General features: G+C 43.6%; 1 protein-coding gene across 7 annotated transcripts in view; it reads left to right on the top strand.

Annotated features, from left to right (window-relative positions):
- The window catches only part of ANGEL2 (angel homolog 2), a 427,641-nt gene that overhangs the window by 109,086 nt on the left and 291,747 nt on the right, over nt 1-26,808 (top strand). For all 7 annotated transcript variants that reach the window (XM_078649760.1, XM_078649759.1, XM_078649764.1 and 4 more), the window contains one exon: nt 16,747-17,226. In XM_078649760.1, coding sequence (XP_078505886.1) covers nt 16,747-17,226 — 480 coding nt within the window. The remainder of the gene's footprint in view (nt 1-16,746; nt 17,227-26,808) is intronic.

Genomic DNA, 26,808 nt, shown 5'->3' with positions numbered 1-26,808 from the left:
CGCAGTGACGTCGCCCTCGCGAGAACACCATGCAAGCGCTGCAAATTAAAGGCTGTGTTACGATTTGGGATGAAGCCCGACTGATCCGGATGGATCAGTTCACTGACTACTTTATCAGGCGGTTTGCGAGCAGCTTGGCAAGAATCTTAGGCTCAGCATTTAGGAGTGAGATAGGCCTGTAGGACGCACAGCGGTCCCGTGGCTTCCCCTCCTTATGGATCACCACAATGGTCGCAAGGCGCTGATCACGAGGAAGGGAGCCAGCTTCCTGCGCTGCCAAAAACATATCTCGGAGATATGGCGCTAGCGTGTCAGGGCGCAGCTTATACAGTTCGATGGTAAGACCATTCGGGCCCAGAGCCTTTCCGGAGCGAATAGAGCGCACTGCAAGAGCTACCTCGTCAATTGAGGGTGCAGCATCCAACCAGTCCCTATCGGACTCAGACAAACAAGGCAATGCGATATCCCTTAGCAAAAAATGAGAATCCTCCTCGGGCCTGTCAGATACCGGAAAATAAACTTCTCGGAAATAAGCAGCAAAGCATTCAACAATGTCAACCGAGTCGGTCACACGCATACCATCAGATCTCTCAATCACTGGAATCACACGGCTTGCTCTCTCCCTTCTATCCAACCAAGCAATCAATTTCCCTGCCTTATTGCCCACATCATACAATCGTCCCTGCTGTTCCCTACTCATCATCTTAGCTGCGTCGGTAACCAAATTCTTATATTCGAGTTGCTTGAGACTGAGGATGTGAAGCTTGTCTCTGGTAACATTCCGCTCCAAGGCACTCTCCAACTCAGTAACTTCAGTCTCAAGACGGACAACTGCCTCATTTCTACTTTTCTTAGCACACCCAATTAACGACAATGCTTGTCCCCGGATGACCGTCTTAAACGCTTCCCACAGAGTGACCGGCGAAGACACAGACCCCACATTTTCTGCGAAGTACAGATCCAATGACTTAATCAGTTCAGTACGGGTTTTGGGGTTGTGAAGATACCACAGATTAATCGGGGCCACTCTCCCTTCAGCGCCTATATTCATATTTATCTGAAACCATAGAGGGGAGTGGTCCGATATACCTCGAGCTAGATGTCTAATCTCCCCAATTGACGAAGACTGGGCAGCCAATATCAGGATATAATCCAATCTAGAAAGACTACCATGTGCGCCTGAGTGGAAAGTGTAATGCATCAACCTCCAACAATCCACGAGACCCAACGCTTCTAAAAATTCACCCAACCAAGATTGTGCACTGTTGAGGTCTCTGGGGGGATAGCGATCCTCCCTCCCGGAGACAACTGAATTAAAATCACCACCAAGTATCAGGACACCATCTGGGAGACCCAAAACAACTTGTCCCAAGTCTGCAAATGTAGTGGTTTGTAAGCCAGGTGGGACGTACACCGATATCAGTGAGATAGTTTTCCCCTCCCACCTGCCTGTGAGTGCAACATATCGCCTCCTAGCGTCCAGAACTATGTCATCGATTTCCAGGGGAAGAGAAGTCCTGACCAAGATACCCACCCCTCTAGAACTAGAGGTGAACCCAGAGTGAGCAGCGAGACAATATCCCCGCCTGTTCAGAGCGTAGCAAGCATTTCCAATGAAATGAGTCTCTTGCAGTAGCACAACATCAGGGGAAAGGCGTCGTAACATCTGCAAGACCACCCCCCTCTTTATCCGGTCTCCCAACCCATTCACATTCCAGCACAGCAGTTTCAACCCCCTACCCCCATCCGAACCCACGATTATCTCCCACCTCATAACGAGCTTCACACCAAAGTCCAAAGTCGTAACAGTTTGTTGCCTTGAAGAAGTAAGAAAATGAAACACTCCCAACATACTTACCCCCCTCCCCCCAACAATACCGCAGCGCAACTCCCCCCACCCTGCCCCCCTGCGTACCCCTCAAAAGCCACCCCAACTTGCAGTGTGCCTGTCGCCCTAGCAAAAAACGAATCTACACAAAGAAACCCAGAGGAGGAAAGGGTCCCTCATTCCCCGCCGCCTCCGGGGATGCACTTAAAGGCAGACGATCACAGAAGTCAGCAAGCCACAGCTGTCCATTGTCAAAATCCTCCAGTCGACTAGCAAAGGAATCATTGGCGGATCTCAAGTTGCGCACCTCCGTTTGCATGTCGGACATGTCCGTCGTGAGGCTGGAGGTCTTCAAATCTAGAGATTTGACCTTTTCATTTGTCTTCGCCAAACCTGTTGTGATAAGATTAACGTCGATGGCCACCGTGTCTAGCTTCAGGGCCAGGGCCTCGTATTGCTGGCCAATAGATGTCTTGATGCCAGCAATGGCGCTCATGACGTCTTGTAACGTTAGATCCGCCGACACAGTAGGGTCATCAGTCGCCTCCTCCCGGACCTTCGGTGTGCCACCGGGGGATCCTTTAGGATGAGTGTAACGGTCCATAACATTCGTTTGGGTTGCACCTCCTCGGAAGGTGGTCTTGACTTTCCGTTTGTCACCCTCGGGCCTGCCTGTCATGGCGGGCGGGGTGCCTCAGAGGGGCGCTTCAGATCTGGTCCAAATGGCTACTCAGAGTTCACCCACGGGATAACCAAAGGCAGATAAAAGCCAAAGTAATTCCACAGCCAAGCACTCGCCGGCCCCAGGCCCAGGTAATGAGCACGGGAGCCAGCTGCGCCCAGTGTCTGTCTCGGTGAGGAGGAACGCCGGGCAGCAAAAACGAAACCGAAAGTTAATTCGGGCCGTGATCTGGACCCCTTCAGCCGGTGTTGTTGAATTACGGCCCGGGTACAGCCGCGACTCAAGACCCAGGTAGCTCCACGGGGGTAGGCCTCAAAAGTGCAGGATGGTGTAGCTTAGGAACCTGAAGTCCAAATCAATTCCTGAAAGCAGCTAGTACATCAGCTGGGCTGCGCCTTCAGTAACCCATCTTCGGAATCAGGATATTATTCAGGATAGATGCAGGAGGCGGCGAGGGTCTCGGGAGCCCTGTGCTCACGCGGCCATCTCGGATGCGCGCGAAGCTCCTCCACCTCAAATGTCGAACTTAACAAACCGTACATTCAAATCATATCAATCTGTTCCCAAAAAGGTCTCTCCAATGAAGGAACTGAATACATGTACTTATCTTAGCAGTGAGCAGCAAAGAAGCAAGATGGCTACCAGACAATTGGTTATATGGAGAATGGAATGTTCTTGCATTCCTATTCAAAGTTCTTTTTAATTGTTCACTTTACAGAATCCTCTAACTTCAGTCCCAGAAAGAAAAATAAATGTAAGAAGACTAACTGACTTTTGACCTCTCCATAAAAACCAGCAAATGTGACAAGATAACAAGATTTAAAGGCATCTTTATTGCTCTTTCAATTTGTGAGCAAGCAGAACACCTGTTGTCAGCTCACCAGAACAGACTCGTAGTCCCTAAAAATAGCTGGTTCTGATTAAATCTTGCTCGACGTTGCAAGTGGATTTTTCGAGCCTTGTATAATCTTTCCTTATTCCTGGAGCCCAGGACTCTTCAATAAATCACAAAGCTTCCCTAGTTTTCTCACTAATTTCCTGAAAATGTCCTTGCCATTAGGCTTGAGTGCCCCAAACTGACAAGATCATGTACCTCTCCTAGAATCTCCTTAAACACTGGGAGTAACCCTGGAAGATCCGCAGTCCTGTCTAGCTTAATTGGACACCATGCTTGTTATCTCCAAAGAGGAGTCTCTATTATAAGTGTTTATTTCCATGTGTGTACCATCAGAGCCACTCTAGCAATCATTGCAAAGGGTGGGAATGCATATGGATGGGGTTCCCCCTCCAATCCTGAAGGGAAGCGCCCACCCATGACGAATCTAGGTCTGGGCGCAGACTGGAAAAACGTCCTTGCACGTGTTTTCTACCTGCTTGCGAAAAGATCCACTTTAAATGGACCACACATCCTTTCTAGCTCCGGAAACACTTCCCTCTGTAATCTCCAGTCGCTTGTGTCAACCAAGTTCCTTGAAATCCAAGCTACAACACACATTTGTTCCACTTCTATGTATACATCCATCTTAAGACAATACTCCCAAAATACCATGACCAAGTATGCAAGACATTCGATTCTGGAGCCCTGTCTCCCCATCCCTCCCCCGTCCCGAATTGTTCACATCTCACTACTGGGGCATTGTCCATCCTCAATAACACAGCACTTGGCTGTCATGTCTGTGAAACATTTTATGGCACAAGATAATGCGAACAGCTCAAAACAATTAATATGCAGCCTGCTTACCTGTTCTGTCCAATGCCCCACTGTTTTCATAAAGCAACATCTTGCACTTCAACCATCCAATTTTTATGTCTGATGCATTATAAAATCTCCATTTGCTCTAAAAATTGCATGCCTATACCAAGCCTCTAGAGATGCAAGAGAGGAATTATCGTGGTGATTAATATAAAGTCAGTGAAATATCCTGAGAGTATTTCAAACCATTTCTTAAACCCTGCTTTCAGTCTTTGTAAAGCAAAATAATGTAGGAAGCCTCTAAATATTGCTTGAATAGTTGAAGACTATAAACCCCCAATAAGTGCCAACATTCTTTAAAAATGTTTTTAATTGCATTCCCTCGTTTTCAGTAACCCTCCGGTATTCTCTTCAGTTTGTCCCTTGGAAGTTTAAAAATGTTGTCCGCCATGACCACCACAAAACCCTAAGAGCAGAGTCTCTTGAAGTGGAATCATACTTTACTTTTTCCTGTTCACTACAAAACCCAGACTCCCCAATAATTTCACTGCCATCTCCTGATCCATAGTCAGTATATCGTCCATGTTAATTATCAACCTTCTTCTCTTTCTGAGAGAAGCTACTACTGGATGAAGAATCTTTTTGAAGCACCAGTGTTCAGAAGAAATGCTGAAGGGAAGGCAAACGCATTTCTACAATTTCTCATCCCAATAAAAGCTAAAAATCTTTAATAATGTTCCCAAATTGGAATAGTTAGATGAGCCTTTCTGCAAGATCTTTCAACAAATGCATGTTTTCCATCTTGAAATGATGGTATACTACCCAATTGTTTAAGTCTCTTCAGTTTCTAAGACACATGGCTTTGTCGTTCTTTTCCACCAGAAAAATATTGCTCATGAAACCTCTTGACTGCCCCGCCTCCCCTCCCAACTCTGACCTATACAATAGCTCCCTTGTAATTAGCTCCTTGACCTCTCCCTCCTTTAGATTTGGTTGTTCTGTATTGAAACTTAACCTCTTTTGTAATTATACTTGAACTGGTTCTGCCACAAACTATATTTGAAATCCATGAACTGTTTCTAGTACCCAAGGATCTTTTGTTAGTTGAACCCAGTTCCAATAAAATTGAGCAATTGGACTAGTCTGCCACCCAACTTTAGGGGGAAAGCACAGGGGTCTACAAATATTTGTGGAACCTCTCTCCACTGGTGCCTCTACTCCATGCCCACTGCCTTTCAGAGAATATACTCCCACATTGGTATACTTGTTGTCCCTGATAGGGTCTGTATAAACTTGAAAATGAGCTTCTCGTGGTGCCTTGTCCATGGCTGGGGAACTGACCCCTTGTTCTACCAGCCATTCCAAAATTACTGACGTTTAAGACCTTTTAATATTTAGCTTAGTTTCTTGTAGAGAACAAAAGCCCTGCCCCAAACCTAGACCCAGCCTTTATACAAGAATCACCAAAAAGAATACCCTTTGTTGCCAGGCCCTCTTTCTAGCGTCATTTATCAGCTTAGTGTATATTTTTAATAGAATACTCTTACAGTGTTCAATGGACAAGACCTTGTTTGCCTTCCCTAAAAAGCACCCGCAGGTTGAGCCGATTGCCTTAATTCCTTGACATCCAGTTATTTATTATAAACATAGGCCTCCCGCCATCTAACATCTTGTCCTTTTGTTTATTTCTGGGCCTTTTTCTTGCACGTCTTGTGTGCCCTCTGCACTATCAATGTCTGTGAGGTCACAGTATTCTTGTTCTGCCCGTGCAAATTTCATTTTCTTAACCCGACAAAGACCATACTCAGTGTGATTTATTTTACGGGTAACTTTAGCCCCTTTTTATGTCTCGTGACCTATCAATGCGCGCAAGCGCATTGAGGGAGCGAGAATTCAAGTGCTGAAAACAATCGTGAAACCAAGGGTTTCGTTCGTGCGGTTTTCTTTAAGTCACGTGAGCAAACAAGCACGCGCATTCACGGCCGCACAGCACATCAAAGGGCTTCGCCCAGCGTGCGCTCTGCGGCTTCTCCTCCCCTAACACGCTATCTCAGCTCTCCTGCCCCCATCCGGCTGCCCTCCGGCCACTCTCTAATTACCAACAGCCACCCAATCGCCCTACTACAGCAAGAAGGATGCACTGCATTCTACGAGACCTACTGGCAACGCCAGTGCTTGTTAGGTTGGAGTCTGCCAGATAACACAGCTGTCTGGTTGCGAAAGACTTTATTGGGACATGCTAAAGCTGGCCCAGGAATACATTTCGCCCATTGCTTACTTTTGGCTTTGCATTTTGTCATTTACATTTCCTTCCATTCTATTGGCTAGATTCATTTGTATTAGCCTGTCTAGCTTGAATTTGTCCATCCCGTGGAGCATAGCCAGTTTACAGCTCTTTTGTATTCTTCCATGTGTGCTTCCTTTAACTATTTTTTTCTCTTTTCATGAAGCATTTCATTAGTGCATACTTCCAGCTATCTTTTATTCTTCCCTCCCCATCCCCACCCAGCGCTAACTCTCTTACACTGTGCTACTTTGCACCGCTGCTCTCCACATTGCTGTCTTGCCACCCCTATTCCTTTCATTCATGTGTGCGTATATACCTCTCCGCCCCACCTTTATTGCTCTCTTTCACATCTGTGTACTCTGCCTGCCTTCTTATTTATGTGTGCCAGCTTTGCTCACGCCTCATGCTTTCCACCCCTAAAGCAGCCGCCCTGCGAGGTAGGTACAGGTTTTGAGCGAGCTGCTGGTGCAGACATTTCATTACCAGATGGTGTGTTCCTGTGCCTGCGGTAGAACAATGTCCCTTATTCCCTGCACCCCGTGCTCCCAGTGAGCAGGGAGGCACACATGGTTTCATGCTTTGGAATGGACAATGTGGACGCTGCAGGCGAATGCCATACAGTGCCTGAGAAATGACAATCTGGCACAGCGTGTGGAGCCTGAGTGTATTGTATTTATTGAAAACCGCATATAGCTGTTACTGTGTTGTGTTCGCGCTGTCTTAAGTACTAGCAGAACCTTTGCGTGTCAGCAGGAAGGTTGCCGCGCTGATAGTAGTGATCATGGCTGCAATGGGTCCGGGTTGGTTATGGATGCCAAGTGTGTTTACTCCTGGCTATTATGTTAAAGACAGTGTGAGCGCATAATCTGGGTGTGCATTACTATACGCGCACAAGCATGACTGCAGTCTGGTTCTCCAGGGAGCAGGCCTGTGGCCCCAAGGTTAATGGGGACGTGCCTCTTCTCCATCGGAGGATCCTAGGGCTGGAGGTGATTCCTCTTCTCACCGCTGACTCCTGTGTCTCATAAGAGTATTCATCTTCTCCGGTGGTATTCGGGGCCCTCACTTGTTGATTAGATGAAAGCAGACATCATCCCCAGTGGTGTTCAGGGAGTGCATTCCTGTAATTTGTTTTGTTTATGACCCGAGGAGTGGCTGCTGTGAGGCCTGAGCCTATCATTGCTCTGTGATTCCAGGGTATAGTCCATATTATGACTTAATTAAAGGAAGTTTCTTCGATTCTGCGCCACCCTGTGCTCCAGCTCAAGTATCCACGAGAACTCGACCAAAATGTATGTAAAATCTGGTTTACCCAGTTAACATCTTTCTGTTATTTTCTGCCAGGTTTATTCCGCCTCGTCACCTGGCAGCATGTACTAACCTTTGTCTCCCTTCTTTAGATCCTAGATCGTTAATTCTTCAAAGGCATTGTGAAAGTGTAGAAGGTGACCGCTCAGTTGGTGTGGTAATCAAAAAATGGGGGTTGATTTATTGCCCCAACATCAGTCCTTTAGTGATCGGTCACTGGCCATAGGGGCAGTGTTTGGACTGGAAGCATCCATAGCTGCAACGTTTCCCAGGGCCTGCATAATATATTGGCCCAGTCCACATTTTTTTCCTCTCAATTTTGGGACTTGTAGTCCTATTTTCATAATGAAATAAATTCTAATGGTTAAAAAATGTGTTTTGGTGCTGCACATCACACATGGGCCTGGGAAGCTTGGCAGAGCTGAGCACCTTTTCTCCCCAGGGAACTGGGAAAATTGTTTGCTGGCAGGAGCTGTCTCTCTGGAATATGAACAGTTAAGGGGTTACATTCCATCTAAATCCTTTTCTCTTGCAAGAGTGAGCTGCTAAATTGGCAGATCCCATCAGTACCCCAGCCATCCCCTTGGCTTTATAGCAACACAAATGCTTACTTAATTTCTGGGTAAGGGATGCACGAACCCCAGACCCCTCCTCTGACCTGTTAGCCTTCATCAGAATACATTCTAAAACGTATTTTATCAATCTCGAGAAAGATAAGTCAGGCACATACATCCTGGGATTCATACCTCTGTATGACATAGTTATACTCCGATTTCTGCAGATGGGGCATTAACCCACTGAAATGACATAGAGCTATTAGAATCTGTGATTTGCTTGTTATATAAAGATAAATGCAATTTACTCTATATCCTATTGAGCTGCCTCAGTGAGATTAGAACATGCAACCTGCAGGTTGCGTACATGTTGCAGCAGCGGTTGTATTATGCCACTAAGAGAACTTACTGAGATATGAACCTGTGGCTCACGCTGTACAAAGGTCTCTGCAGCAGGTGCACTGCCCCGCAGAGATCTCCATGACACTGGAACTTGTGACTTTCAAATTACATGCAGCTGGTTACATATGCAGACCTCTTCAGAAAACCTTGAACTGTTGGCCTGTTCACCGTCACATTGGGATTCTCGTGAATGCACATTTTGAGGTAAAGTAATATAATGCAATAATATATTTATTATGTAAGTAAGTAAGAATCCTATCAAGTACTATGCAATGAGTAGAAGCAACTAAAACAGATAGTCCTAGGCTTGTATACACATTGAAAGGAGAAATATATATCAAATAGAAATTTGTTTAATTTTAAACAATATCAAACATTGAAATAGCTTTAATTCTCAAAACCTATATGGAGAACAGTTTAACAAGGTTAAACCAGCTATGTTTTACAGAATATATAAAAATAGTCACAATTACCATGTACAGCAGCGAGTGTCTCCATGGTACCAACATCCCTCTTTGGCCTCACCAAGATGATCTTTAAGGATGAGTTTCAGACCTCTTGCAATATTCTATTACCAGCCTACTGGTAACATATCTGGTCTTGCCTGAGATAGCACATGTGCTGTTGATTGCAAGACATTGTATTAGCTTACAGTGGGCCTAGAGCCCTCCCCCATTGCCTACCATTGATCGGTATCATTGTCACTCTTTTCCTTGTTTCTCTTTGGTCTGTGCATGCCAGCTTCACCCCCTCCTCATGTGTTTGTCCCTCACCTGGAGCTTAGCCCAAGTACTGGTACCTTGTTCCACTCCCCTCCTGTGTTGTGATGCTATTCCCATCACTTCTGCCCTCCTCCCGCTTTACTTGATATTGCCTTCCCTCTACCGCCGTCTGTCATGTTGCTTGCTCCCTCCTGCCTTTCATCTGCTGTACTTGTTGGCCGACCATAGCAGAAAAGTGCTACAATGGTGCAAGTGCTAACCGTGTCGTAGCACTTTTTTTCTATTACTTATTCTGCTGCATCCTGTTGCGTGGCTGTTTGCCCCCCTGTCCTGCCATTGAAAACACATTGACAAAGCCAAATAACTCTTGTACATGCAAGAGCTATTTGGCTTTGTCAGTGTTTTTTTTGTTTAGGCATCTTGTACAGCAGGGCAGTGGCTGTGCAGTATGGTTGAAAATATTAGAAGAATCATGCGACACCGACCGTGTTTCCTGCATCATATCTTTCAGCCATGCTGCACAGTAGTCGCGCTGCTGTACGACATAGTTAAAGACAAAAATAGATCTCACATACGCAAGCCCTATTGGCTTTGCCAATCCCTGTTTCCCATCTGTCTGCTTCAGCTGCAGACCAAAAGCTCTCTTCAGCATTAGTACTCTTATTTATTTGATCATCCCTGAAGAATTCTACTTGATCGCTTTATTAAATCTCACTTCTAAATCTACCTATTGTGACCTACCAGCTTCTGCCTCCATAGCTTATTTTCTCAAAGCACTAAATACTCAACTGTATTTAATTCATTATGTGAGAGATGAAGATCGCGTTCTGACTGGAAAGCGTCTAACCCAAAAGTCCAAACTGTCAAAATGCAGTTGTCAACAATAAAGCCTAAGCCTCCAAACTTCTTAAAATGGCTGCTGTTTGACATAGGGGAAAACACCTACAGTAAGGCAAGTGACCAAAAATTAAATATGCACCTCCATGCGCGCATGAAAATGATTTCCCACACTTGAAGTGACTGCTACTTGAAGTAAAAATATGTCTACGACAAGACCAATCAAGTCAAAAGCATTGTGTGTCTCCAAAGAAACAGCCACAAAGTCCACTAACTGTTCGCTGGCAAAAGCCTTTGTCAATCAGTGAGTGGAGCAGCAGTTGTTTGGACAAACCGACTCTCCAAATAATATTGTCAATGGTAAGCTGCCTGAGAAAGCACTATCCCCTTGATATTACTCCACAGTTCAACATGTTAAAAACAATCCATATATAATCAAATCTAGGAAATTGGTATTTTTTTATTCCAAGTATAAATTTATACAACAGTATTATAAAAACATGCAATAATGTGCATCCTATAATAAAACAATTTATGTGAAATGCACAAAAATCACTAATTAAAATAAAGTTAATACATACACAATTATGACCCGCATAATCTGAAAACAGACAGACATGTAAGACATGAAAATTGTTCAATACAAATTTTACATTCTATTTTCTATGGTATCACTCTGTCATATACATAGATATAATCTGTATTTCAACAAAAGTGTTGGAATCCTGAATTGTACTTGGAAAGTGCGTCGGCGCGTTTCGATGGATTTCATCAATTTACACCATCTTATCAATACTTTGTATATTATTTATGTCATGTGAGAGGGGTCAAAAATAAATTCTCTCCTTGCCACAAGTTAACTCCTACTAGGATAAGGGTAGTTCTTCAGATAGACTGCCGGCTGTAGTTTGCATATGAATATGGCCGTCAGACTGGTTCCTAATCACGGATGGGATGCTTCATGGGCAGACTTATAGTGGAATCACCAGTATTTAGTACTTCAGGTTTCAATAAAAACGAATTATGTCCCTTCTGTTATATTCTGATGTACGGATTTGTATGCATAAGGATCTCAAAGGCGTCAGTTCGTTAGTTGTGCCACCAATAATTTAAAACTAGAGTGGGGTCCTGTGCTTGACAACTCTCCGTAGGTTACTTCGTACTTCCCTCTCGTAGCGACTCTCATGGATTTCTGCGATACAACGCACTTCCAAGTACAATTCAGGATTCCAACACTTTTGTTGAAATACAGATTATATCTATGTATATGACAGAGTGATACCATAGGAAATAGAATGTACAATTTGTATTGAACAATTTTAATGTCTTACATGTTTCTGTCTGTTTTCAGATTATGCGGGTCATAATTGTGTATGTATCAACTTTATTTTAATTGGTGATTTTTGTGTATTTCACATAAATTGTTTTATTATAGGATGTACATTATTTCGTGTTTTTTATAATACTGTTGTATAAATTTATCCTTGGAATAAAAAAAATACCAATTCCCTAGATTTGGTTATATATGGATTGTTTTTAACATGTTGAACTGTTGAGTAATATCAAGGGGATAGTGCTTTCTCAGGTGGTTGAACCTCAATTCCCTTGATTAATTAAGGGCTACCTCTCTTTCTTTAATACAATGGTAAGCTGCTCCATGCTCGCTAATATCCTCCTTAAGAGGCGCATGTAAAACAAAATGCCACAAAATAAGAATGACAACAAATTTAATTTTTAAGTCTCGGCTAGACCGCTCATGCGATGTCTCGAAGAGACGTGTTTAATCTGTTGGCTTCAGTTCGCCCACAAGCGTCTCATTTATTCGCTGCCTCGTCTGTCTCATATTCTTTGTCTCTGGCATGCATGGTCAAGCCTCTTCACGTGTTGAGATCTCCCCCAGAGCATGGACCAAGTACTTGTAAACATCGACTGCACCCGTTTTTACAACCATTTTAGGACTTACTTTTTTCTTTTTTTTCTGCATTCTGCATTCTGTATAGTGCTAGTGCTTTTACCAGCTTTGTCTCCTTCAACCGGCCTTCATGCCCCGTCCACGTATCACCCCCTCCCCCGTCAGTGCTTTTCCTACCGTTGCTGCTTTTTGTTTCCCCCACCTACTCCCTTCTGTTGCTGATTGTTCCCTTGCACCTCCCGGTGCTTGCCCTGTCCACAGATCGCCTCTTTTGCCTCCCCACATCACTGCTTTTCCCTACATTGCTGCTTTCTGTTTCCCCCACTTCCTTCCTCCCATCTCTGCTTGACCTATTCACATATCATCACTGGTCCGTCACTGCTTTAAACCCCCATTGTGATCTATTTCGTTCTTCCTTTTAATGTCCCGTTAGGGTATGGCTGATGTGCTGATTGAAGCATGTGTGCACGGCTGCTATTACATGGCACAAGTGTGTGTGTTTCTTTGTTCGTTTTTGTTTGTGTGTGTGTGTGTTTACACCATGTGGTCGTTCAGCAATGGTGTTTATAGCTGGAAAATCAGACCTCAAGTGAATCATTTATGTGTTATGACTGGGCATGCTGGAGATTCTAAAGTACCTGTGTCTTCTGCTGTAATGGCATAGCCACGTTTCTCCCCTGCGAAATGATTGAACTGTTCATGTCACACCTTGTTGCTTCTCATTTCATAGGGTGGGACTCTATTTCTTCAAATTTCTCCCATCGGGACACTTTCTTACTTTTTCCACATTCACCAGTGAAGTTTCTGTGCACTATTGTTACATAACTTGAATTCTCTTCAAAGGAGTCAGGCTGAGTCTTGATGTTATCAAGGTCTGCCTGCCCTTCAGTGTCCATTTAATGTGGTTGCCGATGCAATGTATTTCCCCATGTTCAATACTGTAAACCAGCCTAACACTGTGATTCTTTCTGTTTCTTTTGTGTTATTTTATATAGCGCCAACACCACCCGAAGGTATTGGAGTGCTTTACAACAGCACCAGTTCCTTTACACAAGGACACATGAATTTTTGTACGCACGGGGAGATGAATTGATTTGCCAAGAATCAAGGATGTTAAGCAGACGCCGAAACTCAAACCTGGTTTCGTAGCTCCATAGTCGGAAGTTGTGGCCCTTACGCCACATCCTCTCCCTAACCTCACCCTCACTTCCACATTTTTCTAATTGCGGCCAAATCACTTAATATCCCTGTGGCAGCCCGCATTTGCTGTTGGTTGCTCATCAACCTCTCCGCCCGTCGCTGCTTGTCCCACTGAACTCTGTTGCACAGCTCCCCGTCTCCGACTCTGCTTTTCAGTTATTTTGTGTGCAGTTTTATATAGCGCCAACACCACCCGAAGTCGTTAGAGCGCTTTACATTAACACCAGGTACTTTTCACAAAGACACAGTAAACTTAGGCAAATCACTTCATCTTTCCGTGGCAGCCAACATTTGCTGTTGGTTGCTCATCAACCTTCCGCCCGTCGCTGCTTGCCCACGCTGAACTCCCGTTGCACGGATCACCTCTTCCTCCAAATCCCATCCTCCCCTGACTCTGCTTTTCAGATTTTTTGTGTGCAGTTTTATGCAGTGCCAACACCACCCAAAGGTGTTGGAGCACTTTGCATTAGTACCAGTTATTTTGCACAAGGACAAATTCATTTTTGTAGGCATGGGGAAATTAAATGATTTGTCCAGAATCAAGGATGTTGAGCCGGCGCCAAAATATAAACCCGGTTTCTCAGCTCCAAAGTCGGCAGCTCTGGCCCTTGCACCACATCCTCTTTAAAGAGGATGCCACATTGTCTCCCTAGTCTCGCCCTCCGTTCCACATTTAGTGATTACTGGCAAATCATGTAATCTCTCAGTGGTTGCCTGCATTTTCTTGTTGGTTGTCCGTCCATCTCCTGCCTGTCGCTGCTTGCTCCCGATGAACTCCGTTGCACAGCTCCCCTCCTCTGACTCTGTTTTTCACATTCTTTTTCTTCATTTTTATGTAGCGCTAACACCACCCAAAGCTATTTTGCTCCATTATTGCATAACTTGACTTCTCTTCAAAGGAGCTAGGCGGATTCTTGATGCCATCAAGGTCTGCCTGCCCCTCAGACTCCATGACAAAGGTAGTCCGTTTAATTTGGTTGCCAATGCGATGTATTTTCTCATGTTCACTACTGTAAACCAGCCCAACACGGTGATTCTTTCTGGATTTTTCTGTGCAGTTTTATATAGCGCCAATACCACCTGAAGGTATTGGGGCGCTTTACATATTTATATAGCTGTTAAAACACAAACAGAACTTATTTATTATTCTATATATATATTTTTTGCACAATCCAATGGTATTAGAGCTCTTGCTGCATCCTCAGTCTTGCCATAGCGTGCACAGGAGCCAGTGGTATTGCAGCTCTTTAACCACATTAGTGCTAAGGCAATTCCCCCTGAGCGCTGTTACTCCAGATTTCCCATTGTTCACGACGAGCTCAGCTCGTCATGAGCACACGAGCAGTGTACTGCATGACGAGCTGAGCTCGTCATGAGCATGAAAGGGGTTAAGAGCTCACCAGTTACATTCCACAATGACACATTCATTTTTGTCCCTGATCCTGCTGTGATGATTTTCTTTTGTATTGCCCCTTCATTTGTGCTCTCTCCCATTGTTGCTTGCTCATCTGCACATCCCCTCCTGCTTCCTTGCTTAACCCGTCCCTTCACTACGTCCCTCGTCGCTGCTGCTTTAATTTTATTTTGGTATGATCCGATGGTATTGGAGCGCTCGTTCCATCCTCCGTCTTACCATAGTCTCTCTTGTACACCTACCATTTAAATGCCTGCGTGTGTACATAAACTAATGCATTTCTTAAAAAGTTGTTAAAACATGAACCGCACTGGCTTCTTTTTTTTGTATGATCCGATGGTATTGGAGCACTTGTTCCGTCCTCCATCTTTCCATAGTGATAACACCTGCTGATGGCATTGGAGTGCTTTAAGTGCTCACCAGTTACAATACACAATGATACATTCATTATCGTAAGCAGGGCGGAGCATAATTGATTTACACAGAATCATAAACTGTTCTGCCAACCCGAGATTCAAACCTGGTTCCTCAATTCCCCTATCAGCAGCTCTGACTGTTAGCGTGGCATCTTCACTTAACTTCAAAGGTCATCAACTGTTTCTCACTATCACGTCCACATTTGTTCAGCAAGGTCCAGTCCACACCGTACAAGCATTGACAAAGCCAGTAGATCTCGGCAGTGCCTGAGCTATTGACCTTGTCAATATGAATATTTGTTTTTAGCCATGTTGTCCAGCATCACATCTGCTGTTCAGCATGGCTGAAAGGAACTGAACAATGTACTATGATGCGGCCAGCGCAGGCCACCTCTTAGAGCTTTTTGTGTTAGGAGGATCCAGACAATAAACTCAACATGGGGGAGAAGAGACTTGCTGCCGGCTCAACATCCTGTAAGTCTAGGCTTTCAGTGACATTTAGCCATACTGAACAGCAGATGTGCTGCTAGACAACATGCCTAAAAGCCATTCACATTGATTAGGCCAATAGCTCTGGCATTGCCGAGACCTATTTGCTTTGTCAGTGCCTGTTAAATTATGGTAGTCACAGCAGATAACACAAACTAAATCACCAGTGAAACCAGGCCTGACCAAAATGATTAATATGTTGTTTATACCTTGCAAATATATTCCAAACCCTCTATCCCTCAACACTCGTCAGATGACAACCAAGTTGCTAAAAAAAAGCCACACATTCAAATCGTAACCTAAAGCACAACTGCAGAAATAGAATAACGTGACTTATCTGTTTGAGCAGCAGCAATAAAAGAAGGTAGAGGTCTGGTTGTGGAGTTCTGTGTTCTTTAAAGGAGCTGCTGTGTGTTATGTCAGTAAAAGATATTGTCTGATATTGAACTCCGGGTCTTTTGTTTAATTGAGGGACTGCTCTTAAATGGAGAGAAGAGGAGACCACTTTAGTTTTACCACTGCCTCACCGTCTCAAGCTTTACTATATCTTTAGAACAGGCCATTTATACAGAGATGGCAAAATGTTGGAGAGGTTTTGGTGATTAGACAATACTCCAGTCAAGGGCCCTGCTGAGATTATTTCAAATACATTCATGGAGTAACAGCTGGCCAACATTGAAATTAAACCTTTAAGGGATACGTTTTTAATTTGTTTACCGTGATCGGGCAATGACTATTAAAATCCACTTTGAAAAACCTCTCATTTGCTGAGAGGAGTACTTAAAAATTTTTTGATGTAAATTGTATTTTTTTTTCTTCTGGTGAAAAACAAATTGAATCATTTAATGATTTTAGAGATCATTGGTGTGTTTTTATTGTATACTTTGAATAATCGTGTTGTTTGACGTACATAAAATACACAACTCTATTGGCAAATTACTTGAATTTCTCTGATTTTAAATGCATGCTTTGACACAGATTTTTTTTTTCTGTTAATTGAAGGTCACTCCATGCTACCTCGTCATTTGCAAAGTGTGGGCAGGAACTGGTTAGCCCACTTGGAGTTCCCTCAGACATCTTGTTGGAATTGGAACTTGTTTGCTTATCCATGGTGGGTGGGAAACCCCTTTTGGGCCCCATTTCCACATGTCAACAGTTGGCCTCTTCCAGTGGATTGGAAACCTAACGTTTTGGGACCTGTCGGGAGCAGATTTCCGTTCCAGAACTTTAGGCCTATTAACACAGTCCAGAACTCTTGGCTTCATCTCTCTCATTCCAACATGGATTCTCAAGGCGAAGAGCCTCAATATAAGCGGAGAAAGATCACAGATGAAGAAAATCTTAAAGGCAACAGCAGGTCTTCCTCACCAAATAGGGAAGACGCTAGGATGCCCTCTCCACTTGAAGCATCCAATTCTCAGGCCGCTGGGGAATTTGAAGAAGTGAATCAAGTTCAAGAGGGAGATCGTGCCCGTTCTAGAGGTGATGTGCCCTGTTATTTGCTGCCTGTATAAAATGTTCAATTTCCGAAACAACTTAAATGTCATAATGTGTATAGCTATCGCATGGTTTTCTTTGCCAGCCTTGTAATATGAAATATACATACATTTTGTTGTAGGGTCAATGAGTTTTTTATGTTCCAGACACTTTAGAATTTCAGTTGGAAAACCTATTTAAAGAAAATCTGCACTGCAGGAACAGTTGAATCTTGTTGTTTGATTAAGGTATGTTACATATGCTTGCTTTTCCTCTACATTGCTAGCAGACAGCAAACATGAATTCATCACTAAGTACCTCCCTGAGAAATGAGCCCTGTATATCGCTGAATACGTATGCTTGTGTGGATGGCTTTAAATAGTGGAGGTAGGCCAGCCAAACGAGGGTTGAGCCTGGTATGGTGGAAGGGACTGCTGAACAAAAATAGAAACTAACTAAGCATGTCAGACACTAAGGATTCTCTAACGTTTGCAATTTTAAAAGGAAAAAAATAGAATAACTTCGGCTTATCTCACAGAATTGAAGAGGCTTTGGGCTGAGCTGCCGTTGGTGTGCATATTACTGAGTACCTGCTGGAAGTCTGAGTCCTCTTTGTTGAGCTCATTCCATGTAATTGAGTTTCTAGTCCTTTCCCGCTTTACTGTGTATTAGCATAAGGCAGTGGTATTAACATAAAAATTAGTTTCCTACCTTCCCCTATGCTTTGTTAATTAGGAAAGAAATGTATTTTTATGCATACTTTGAGTGGGAATGAATTGATATGTGATACTTCTATTTATTGAACATATGATTCTTATTTAGGTCAAGAAATAACTGAACACAAGGCATTGTTCTTTAAAGCAAAGGGGTAGAGATCATTTTATTCGAGCAGCTGAACAGCCAGAGTATTGGAAACCTAAAGTATTGGAGCCTGTCAGGTGTAGACTTCTGTTTGAATCCCAGGCTTCCCACTTGACCCAACTCTGTGAGCATATGTAAATAACTAATTTTATTGGTCCTCATTTTAATTGAGCATCAAATCTGAGATCACCTTTAAGAAACTCTATTCAGGATATGTGTAAAACCTCATATATGGTTTAATAGGCAATGATGATGCTCCCTATATAAAATGATTTCATGTCACAAATTGACATACATGGACAGATAAGGACTTTATTCAGTTTGAAACTAACCATAAAAGCACAATTTAATACGGAGACAGTTTAATTTTTTTTAAATATAAACAATTACAAAGTCCTTCTGATAAACAAGATCAGGTAGGCAAACTACATATCATTAAAGTAAAATCCAAAGTGCATACATTTAAAAGACTAGCTAGCACAGTTCATTAATATCCAATTAGAGTAATTATACAAACAATGGAACCGGCGAGTTGGTTACCTCTATTTGCCGGTAATCCAAAATTTTACAGCAGAGGCAATACATCTATATACCATGACACATACTTCCCCCTGTTTGAAGCAACTCCAAATAGTCCTAGCTTCCTTACATCTTCTTACATGAAGATACCGCAATAGGGTTTTAAGTATTCAAAGTCGTTGGGTTTTAGACATATCACAAAATGCAATTGAGATTGAGGTACTGTTGAGTTGCAAGGACATGGTATTAAATATTTTTCAGTGTATACATTCAAAGAATAAGAGACCAAAAATTAAGCCAGACAAAGCCTTAATATTAAAAGATAGGAAGTTATGATACCACCAGCCTCTTCCTTGATTCATTCTCATGTCTTAATGCCACTATGATCCTTAGGAGCTCGTGTTTTGATGGTGAGATTACCATCATGCAGGATGAGTTCTCAAATAGTTCCAATATATTAATATCTTGCAGCTCATTTCTGATGTATAATAGCCATTTGATGTTATGTGCTCCTGCAAGTTTCATGAAGTCAGATACGATTTCTCTAGTCAGTCCCGCTTCAGACCTAGACCATACAGAAAGCCACAACAGGATGGGTGCTATCCTCATAGCATCTCCCAAATACCGCAATCCCAATTCCTCATGAGCTGTTATGGTTGGAACACTACATAGGAGTGATAATCTACGCAGAAAAATATTTTCACTGATTTAAAGTTAGGAGTAAACAGTATATCCACACACATCTGCGCCATAGGTGGCAATCGCAATAGATCTAGCTTTATAAATAGTAGTAGCTGCATCTAACGGCATGGAGCAGCCTACAGCTTGTTCAAACTGAGCCACCCTCACCGTCCTCAGGTGCTTCCATGTGCTCAAGCTATCTAATGGAACCCCCAGGTAGGAAAACGTAGATGCATAGTAAAGGCAGTACCACCAATATGGAATGGAGTTATCCTGCTCTGGACTCTGCCGCAGATCATAGCAAAAATTGTTGTTTTATTGGTGGAGAGATCTAAATCTCATACAAAAGCTAGAAATGCTTCTAAAAGCTTCTGAAGACCCATCCACGTTCTTGGCATGAGCACAGCGTCATCTGCGTAGATGAGAGAGTAGATAAACAATTTTTGGATTGGGACCTTTGGCTGTTAACATGTTCCATAACTTCCTCCCAGAGACATTATCAAAAGCTGCCAAAAAAAGGCATCCTTCTTTGGCAGCCACATATTTACTAATAATTTAATGCAAATTCAAGCACTGCTCAATGATCCCTAAGCCCCGTCTGAAGCCACACTGTGCAGTTAGAATGCACTTCTCGTTCGCCTATATTTCAAGCTGATTCACCAACACTACCCAATCCACCTTGGCTGTAGAGTCAATGAAAGATCTAGGGCATTGGGGGTCTCTCCTGTCCCACTTTTTAAATATTGGCACTATAATAGCCCTAGACCAGCATTTAAGGGGGACCAACCTGAAGCACACTATAAAGCACATTCACCAGTACTAGGACCTATAGTGCTAAGTTACCCTTAAAAAGATCAACTGGCGTCTGTCCGGTCCTGTAGCTCTGTTACTAGGGCAACCTTTTTAAAGCCGGGCTGACGTCCCCAAGGGAAATGATCAGTTCTTCAGTCTCTGGATTTAACACATCTCCTGTGGGATTATTCTCGGCGTATTCCTGTTCATTAGAATCCTGCAGTTTTTTAAAATGCTTAGCCCAAAGATACTCTGGAATAGTCCCATCTAGGCCCATCATTCATGCACAGGCAGCTGCTAGCTGTTTCTGAGCCTTCCCCCTGACCTCTACTTTCCTTGATTTGACGGTTTCTTTGTAGAAGTTCCTACACTTACTAAATTCAGCTGGGACCCTCTAGAGACTTTTAAGGGCTTGTTTGAGGGTACTAAGTGTCCTAGTGCATGTCTTGTCAAACCATCTGTTACATCTTGGTGCATATTGTTGCGTAAATGAAGATTATAATTGTGCCGAAAGCCCTTTTGCAAATTTCATCACGGGCCCCCAATACCCGTCGCGGATTCGGTTTGGCACTGAGCTAATGCTCTGGGTACTCCATCTGGTTCTCCACAAGCGAAGTTAGGAAAGCCTGTGGTTCTCTATTCCTCCACTTACAGCATATGCCCCTGTTTCTTGTGTATTCGATTGGGCAAGTCATCTTATTAGTTAAGACTGAAGAGAACCCCAGGGTGAAGCTTAGAACAAGTGGGTTATGATCGCTCCGGTGGGTCCCTAAGACCTGGACACCTTCCCCACCCATAATTTGGATAATGCAATAATATTAACCAGGAAACCCTTTCCTCTACTAGTAAATGATACCTGATTCTGAGTTTCCTCAGCAGCTAGGTCACAGCTGAGTATAGGGTTTTGGATTTTTAACAACCTATTCAGACTATCACAAAATAAATTGTTGTCAAAGTGTGAAGTTATAAGAATCCGCTAGTCCACAAGCCTTGGGGCACAACTGTAAATTAAAATTCCCTCCCCATAATATAATTTAGCCCCCCTGTATATCCGATAGCATTTTGTCAGCAACAGTGACAAGGGACCAATAATTTGGGTGTTACTAGGCACAAAGTTATTATGATAAAATTAATAAGTATCATCTGTCCAAGTCAAACAAATTATTTGAAAGGGGGGGGGGGTGGGAGTCCACATATGTCTTCATTATCTTGGTTGCTAGAGTAACACCTATAAGAGTTAAAAGACTTTGATACCCAGACAGTTATTTGGTTGCAGGTGTAAATATTGAATGCAATCTGTATACATGCAAAGTAGATGACAACCAAGTCTCCTGGAGACACAAAATCTGTTGCTTAGAGATTATAGATGTCACGCTGTTATCAGACAGTTTACTACTCAGTCCCGCAATGTTCCAACAATGGAAGGACATGTCACATACAGTACAGTCCATTGCAGTTGGGTCGTTCGAAGATGTGCCTTATTCTAAAGCTCGCTCAGTCTTGAGATTATGGTGCAGATAGGAACAGTGTCAGCTGGTGAAACGGTTGGGAAATAAATAGAAGTTGGCTCGATACGAATGCCTATAGCCTGTGATCTAGCATCCGTAACTGTGTGATTGGAAGAATTTCCATACATCTTATTACTAGAGTTGAAACAAAGAGTGTGGGTGACGTAAGTATCTTTAGTGGTTGACGTGTCCCTGGTACCAGCATTTGTCAAAGATAATCCTCCAGTAGCTGTGGCAATCGACCCACCAACCAGCCAATTGACTTCTTCAAGAGCAGCAAAATGAGTAAAAGTAGCAACAGTGAAGATCCTATTGTTTTCTGAGTTAGGAATTGAGTAAGTAGCGAGATCATGACATCCTGGTTTGTGGAAAAAGCCTAGCAGGACCGGGTATATCCTTAGAGATAGTCCCTGCAAGCCACCTAATTTGTATGAAATGAACCCAACCAATTTCATGTCCTGAAAATGAATTTAAAATAGTCTCCTGTTTCCATTTTAGGGGATTTTCCCACCCAGTGTACCTTTCGCACTCCAATAATTTCACTTGCAAATGTGTTCTCTCTAATACATTTAAGGGTGGTGCTAAGCCAATGGACCATCTAGTTCTTTAGCTGGTCAGTTGTTTCAGATTGGGCTGAGCATAAAGGGGGTACTTTGTTCAAGACTATAGCATACAGAGTACGCTCTGGAGAAAGCTGTAGAGTAGGAAGTTCACAGCTTCTGAACATGTCCACTGAGGTAGTAATGGGAACAGAAGACCGGGAGGTATTGCCCTTGTGGCATTGGGAAAGCTCTTCAGCAGTGGTCTGTGCCTGCGACAGCGGTGTTCGCCTGCATCAAGCCTCCCCCATAGTTTCTCGTCTCCTTGGCAGATTGGGTCATGATATCAGGCTCTAAAAGGCAGGAAAGAGATCACATCTCCACGGCGGACCAGATGGCTTAGTTTGTGTATGAACCAGCAGATCGTTCAATGTCTTATCGATGCTCTGTAGTGCTATCATTGTAGCCGTCAATCTTGTAAGGGCACTTGGTGACTTAAATTTAAGTCACTGTGTGACTTAAATTCCACCCCTCCCACTCCCCACCTGTAGAGCTTGTCTGCATCACACCCTCACCCCACATGCTCATGTGTTTGACCATTGTCAGCAGAAGGCCCACCCTTGCAGCCAGAGGAATCCAACGCAGAGCCTTTTTCCCATTAGGCTGGAGTGCCCTCGTTACACGCAAATTGCCCTTCTTCCTCTTAGTTGGCAGGGAATTTATGGTGTCTAGGGGAGTTGAGAGTGGCGGATATGTTTTCCCCATTGAGAGGTTGCTGTTCCTGTGAAATTAGTATGATTACCGAGTCCCCTGAAGGAACACAGCAATTGAGATTAGTGGTCTATGTAAACCCTCTGTTGGGAGGGTTTACATGAAAATTGAAAATTTGAGCGAAGCCTGCCTATTGTGGGCATAAGTATTTAGTGGAAGGATTAGGAAGATCCGGATATAAATATGCCATTTGCAGGCGGAGTTAAGGATGCCGAGACCTCTACCTTTGTTCTCAAGTAAGTTTAAATCTGGGTTAGGGACACAAGTGTGCAGCAATGGTTGAAGAAGTGTCCTGAGGATGACACTACACCATTGTTAGCACACTTCTGAAGGGGTCACCAGTACTTAACCCCTTCCGTGTGTATGTCGGCCAACGGCTGTTGTGAGCACTACCTCGGTAGTGCTGCGCACGTCCGATGGCCGTTGCGGGCCCCACCCACTCTGCTAAACTGCCGCACAGCAGTGGAATTGCCGCTGTGGTTAATAGAAAGGTTAGCTAGCTCAGACTCTGGGAGGTTACAACAGGGAGCCCCAGGGTAACTATGACCGGCCCAACGAGCCCCAGAGGAACAATGACCGGCCAATGAGCCCCAGAAGAGCAGTGACCAGCCCCAGAAGAACAGTGACCGGCCCTGTGAGCCCCAGAGGAACAGTGACCAGCCCAGCGAGCCCCAGAGGAACAGTGACCGGCCCAATGAGCCCAAGAGGAACAGTGACCGGCCCAATGAACCCCAGAGGAAAAATGGCCGGCCCAACGAGCCCCAGAGGAAAAACGACCATCCCAACGAGCCCCAGAGGACAATGACCGGTCCAACGAGCCCCGGAGGAACAATGACCGGCCAACGATCCTTTCACACTTGCCAGTTGCATCACCAGCACTGGACAGTGAACTGGCTCAATAAAATCCATACGAAGCAGTTTATTGACAACAGCGAAAAATAGTTTTTGGTCACAGGGACTGTTGCGTTTAGCTTGAAGATGTGTGATGTGCACATGCTAGTAATAGAAGCCTTTGGGGATTTACTGAGAAAATGTGTGCTTGGGGTGTGGTCCCTTGTGGCAGGGAATCCCACATAGGTGGTGGTGCCCAACTAATGAACTTAGTAGCGGTCTTTGCAGAGTGGTTGTGGTCTGTTTGTCAACTGGTAACACCAAAGAGTAGCTCATAGGTGGTAATGTAAGATCCACCCTAACTTAGAGGGCGGGCACCAGATCCAGATAAGGGAGTAATGGCTGCTTACCAGCATTGATACTCTCTGCATGACATTGGAGGCACTGTTATGTCTGCTGGGTCCAACAACTTAGCCCCACTATATGAAGCAAGACACACCTCCCAGGGACATACGCTTCGTAAATAACTTGGCTTATGCATTTCAAGCTACTAACCAGACAGAAACGCTAACTTCTCTCTAGCCGTAGTTCTGCAGTGGGACTTCAACAGGTTGAAGGTGTACAGTTTACATTTTACTACCGTTCGCTGGATTCCGCTGATCAATGCATGTTGCAAATGCATGATGCTGGGTTCCAAGTTCTCTGATGGTGGGGAGCCAAGAAACGCCAGTTTTTCATCTTACTGCATACGGGTAGCTGTTTGTGACATGTAACATTCAATAACCAGGAATATCTGATAATAATGCCATAAAATATTTAACAAGTCCCACTCTCGACACACCAAAGGAAACCCAATACAAAATTAAGTAAGTAGTCTGCATTGTGTGTGGGGCCCTGGCTACATTGGGCAAACCCTAACATATAGCGAAGGCTGCCAAAACAATCGCCACCTTAAGTTTTAGCTGCTCGCGAGGTTCCTGAAATTAATTATTAAACCAATTTTTTTTTTGTTGTTGTTGCAGAGTTTTATATAGCGCGAACTAGACCCTAACCGAATTGGGTATCAGAGCGTTTTACATAGCACCAGTTACGTTACATGAGGACACACATTCATTTTATTGTAACAACAATGGTCCCATGCATCACGGAATCAAGCATCAAGATAAACACAAGCAGAATCGGTTCTGTATTAAGTGACTTGTCCAGCCGGACAGAGGTCTGAATTTTTACTTTAAGCAGGAATACACAGGAAATTTCCTTCAACAATTTCACGTTGTGGGGCACAAGCCTGTACCCCAATTAAGCACAAACACCTTAGTACACTAAAAGTGAACAGGAAAGGGCTTTTAGGCAAAAAGCTTAAGTGTTCTCAAAATTGCAGTTGGAACAAGAATTACAAGATGCACCTTTACATCAAGATAGTGCATGATATAAACATAGTATAAGGCACATAAATTGGTTGACGGCGTTTCGATCCCACTTTTAAATCAAAGGGATCATCATCAGGACATTTGGTCAGTGCCTAATTGATTTCAAGCCTCTAAAACCATATTATTTACATGGCTAGGGGTCGGGCATAAGGCGTATGGGTGGTCATCAAAATCGTGAACCACCGCGTGGCGTCGGGAGTCCAATCGCATAAGTGGCTGGGAGTACCGGTTTAGTCAGTATCTGGTCCAGCTCGACAGTGCGATGGAGCGGGACCAGATAATATATTACTATAATGCTTATAATACACATGTTGTAAGCTACCCTGTGATTGACCGATTGTAGCATAGTCCCTGCAGCCCATTTGTGTACTGTAATTGACCAGTCGTAATACCTTTTATTCGCTGGCCCTGAAGCCATTTGCATACCAGTTCATTGCACCACCAGTGTGGGGATTTAGGTATCTCAGATTCCCTCACCAGACAGAGCCAGTAGGCTCAAACTCGTTTGCCCTGAAAAATATGACCAGCTTAATTTTTGAGGCCTGAATGTCCATATTCAATCAAACAAAGCAGGTTGGAGCATATGCAAAGGTAATTTTTCAGTAGTTACCAAAGTAGGCAAAAGTTTGCCCTCGGCTTGTCTTTTAAGTCCATTAACTGCATTTATTGTTCTTCCGAGGATGTCCCGATTATACAGATGTTGATAATGATGTTCTACATGTGAAAGTTGAACAGCCATGTAGAAAACAGCCAACACATCTTTCATCTTAATTGAACTTTATCACGGCTGAATAAACTTGTTTGTTTATTGTCAGCAGGAAAGTCCCGCAATGTTGTGTTTACAATTGGCAAAATAACGAATTATTGATGCTAGAATCAGATATAGCAAATATGCCTTGTATGTGCACTCTTGAAGTTGAGATACAAGTTCCATAGAGTGCATCTTAGCTCCTTTGAGTTGGTGTAGTGTAGGTGTAAAGCTTGATTATTTTTTACATGCAGGCTTGATGAGCTTTGGGTATATGTGAGTCCGTCATCTAATCTTGCTCCATCTTTTGTGAAAAGGGTTCACGAGGGATGCAGCACAATTTCTTTTTATTTTGACAGGTTGAAATGCAGTTTTTACACTACTACGGTTAAACCACAATGTTACGCCTTAAGCCATGTTTGTACTGCAACTATAGTTGATGGTACAATAGGTGCTGCAGCCTACTAGTAGCATTTAACTTCAAGTCCCTGGGTACATTTTGTACAATATACTAATGACTTTTAGGAAAGTTAAATATACTGTTTAAGAGTATGCCAAGTATGCAATGCCTCAATGTTTAAAGGTGGAGCGCAGGCACTTTACTACTGGTCAGCAGGGGTAGAGTACACCGATTTCTAAAGCCAGCACAAATATAGGGTCCTGCAACAGGTGGGGAAAATCAGAGGGGACCAAGCAGAAAAGGTGGTTTTCCTACAGTATAATTTTTACAAAATGCAGACATAATTTGCTGGCATACTCTTGATTCTGGTGGCCGAAAGATATGTCTCCTCCCACTAGCTCGTCTGTGAAAGCCAAAAATTTGGGAGTGGTGATTGACAACAAGCTATCTTTCGGCCCACATATCTCATCTCTCACTGGGAAATGTTTCGGCATCCTGCGGATGCTTC

Source organism: Lissotriton helveticus, chromosome 6, assembly GCF_964261635.1.
Source record: "Lissotriton helveticus chromosome 6, aLisHel1.1, whole genome shotgun sequence".
Classification (NCBI taxonomy): Eukaryota; Metazoa; Chordata; class Amphibia; order Caudata; family Salamandridae; genus Lissotriton; species Lissotriton helveticus.
The sequence above is the reverse complement of the archived record's forward strand: the minus strand, read 5'-3'. Positions and strand labels throughout refer to the sequence as shown.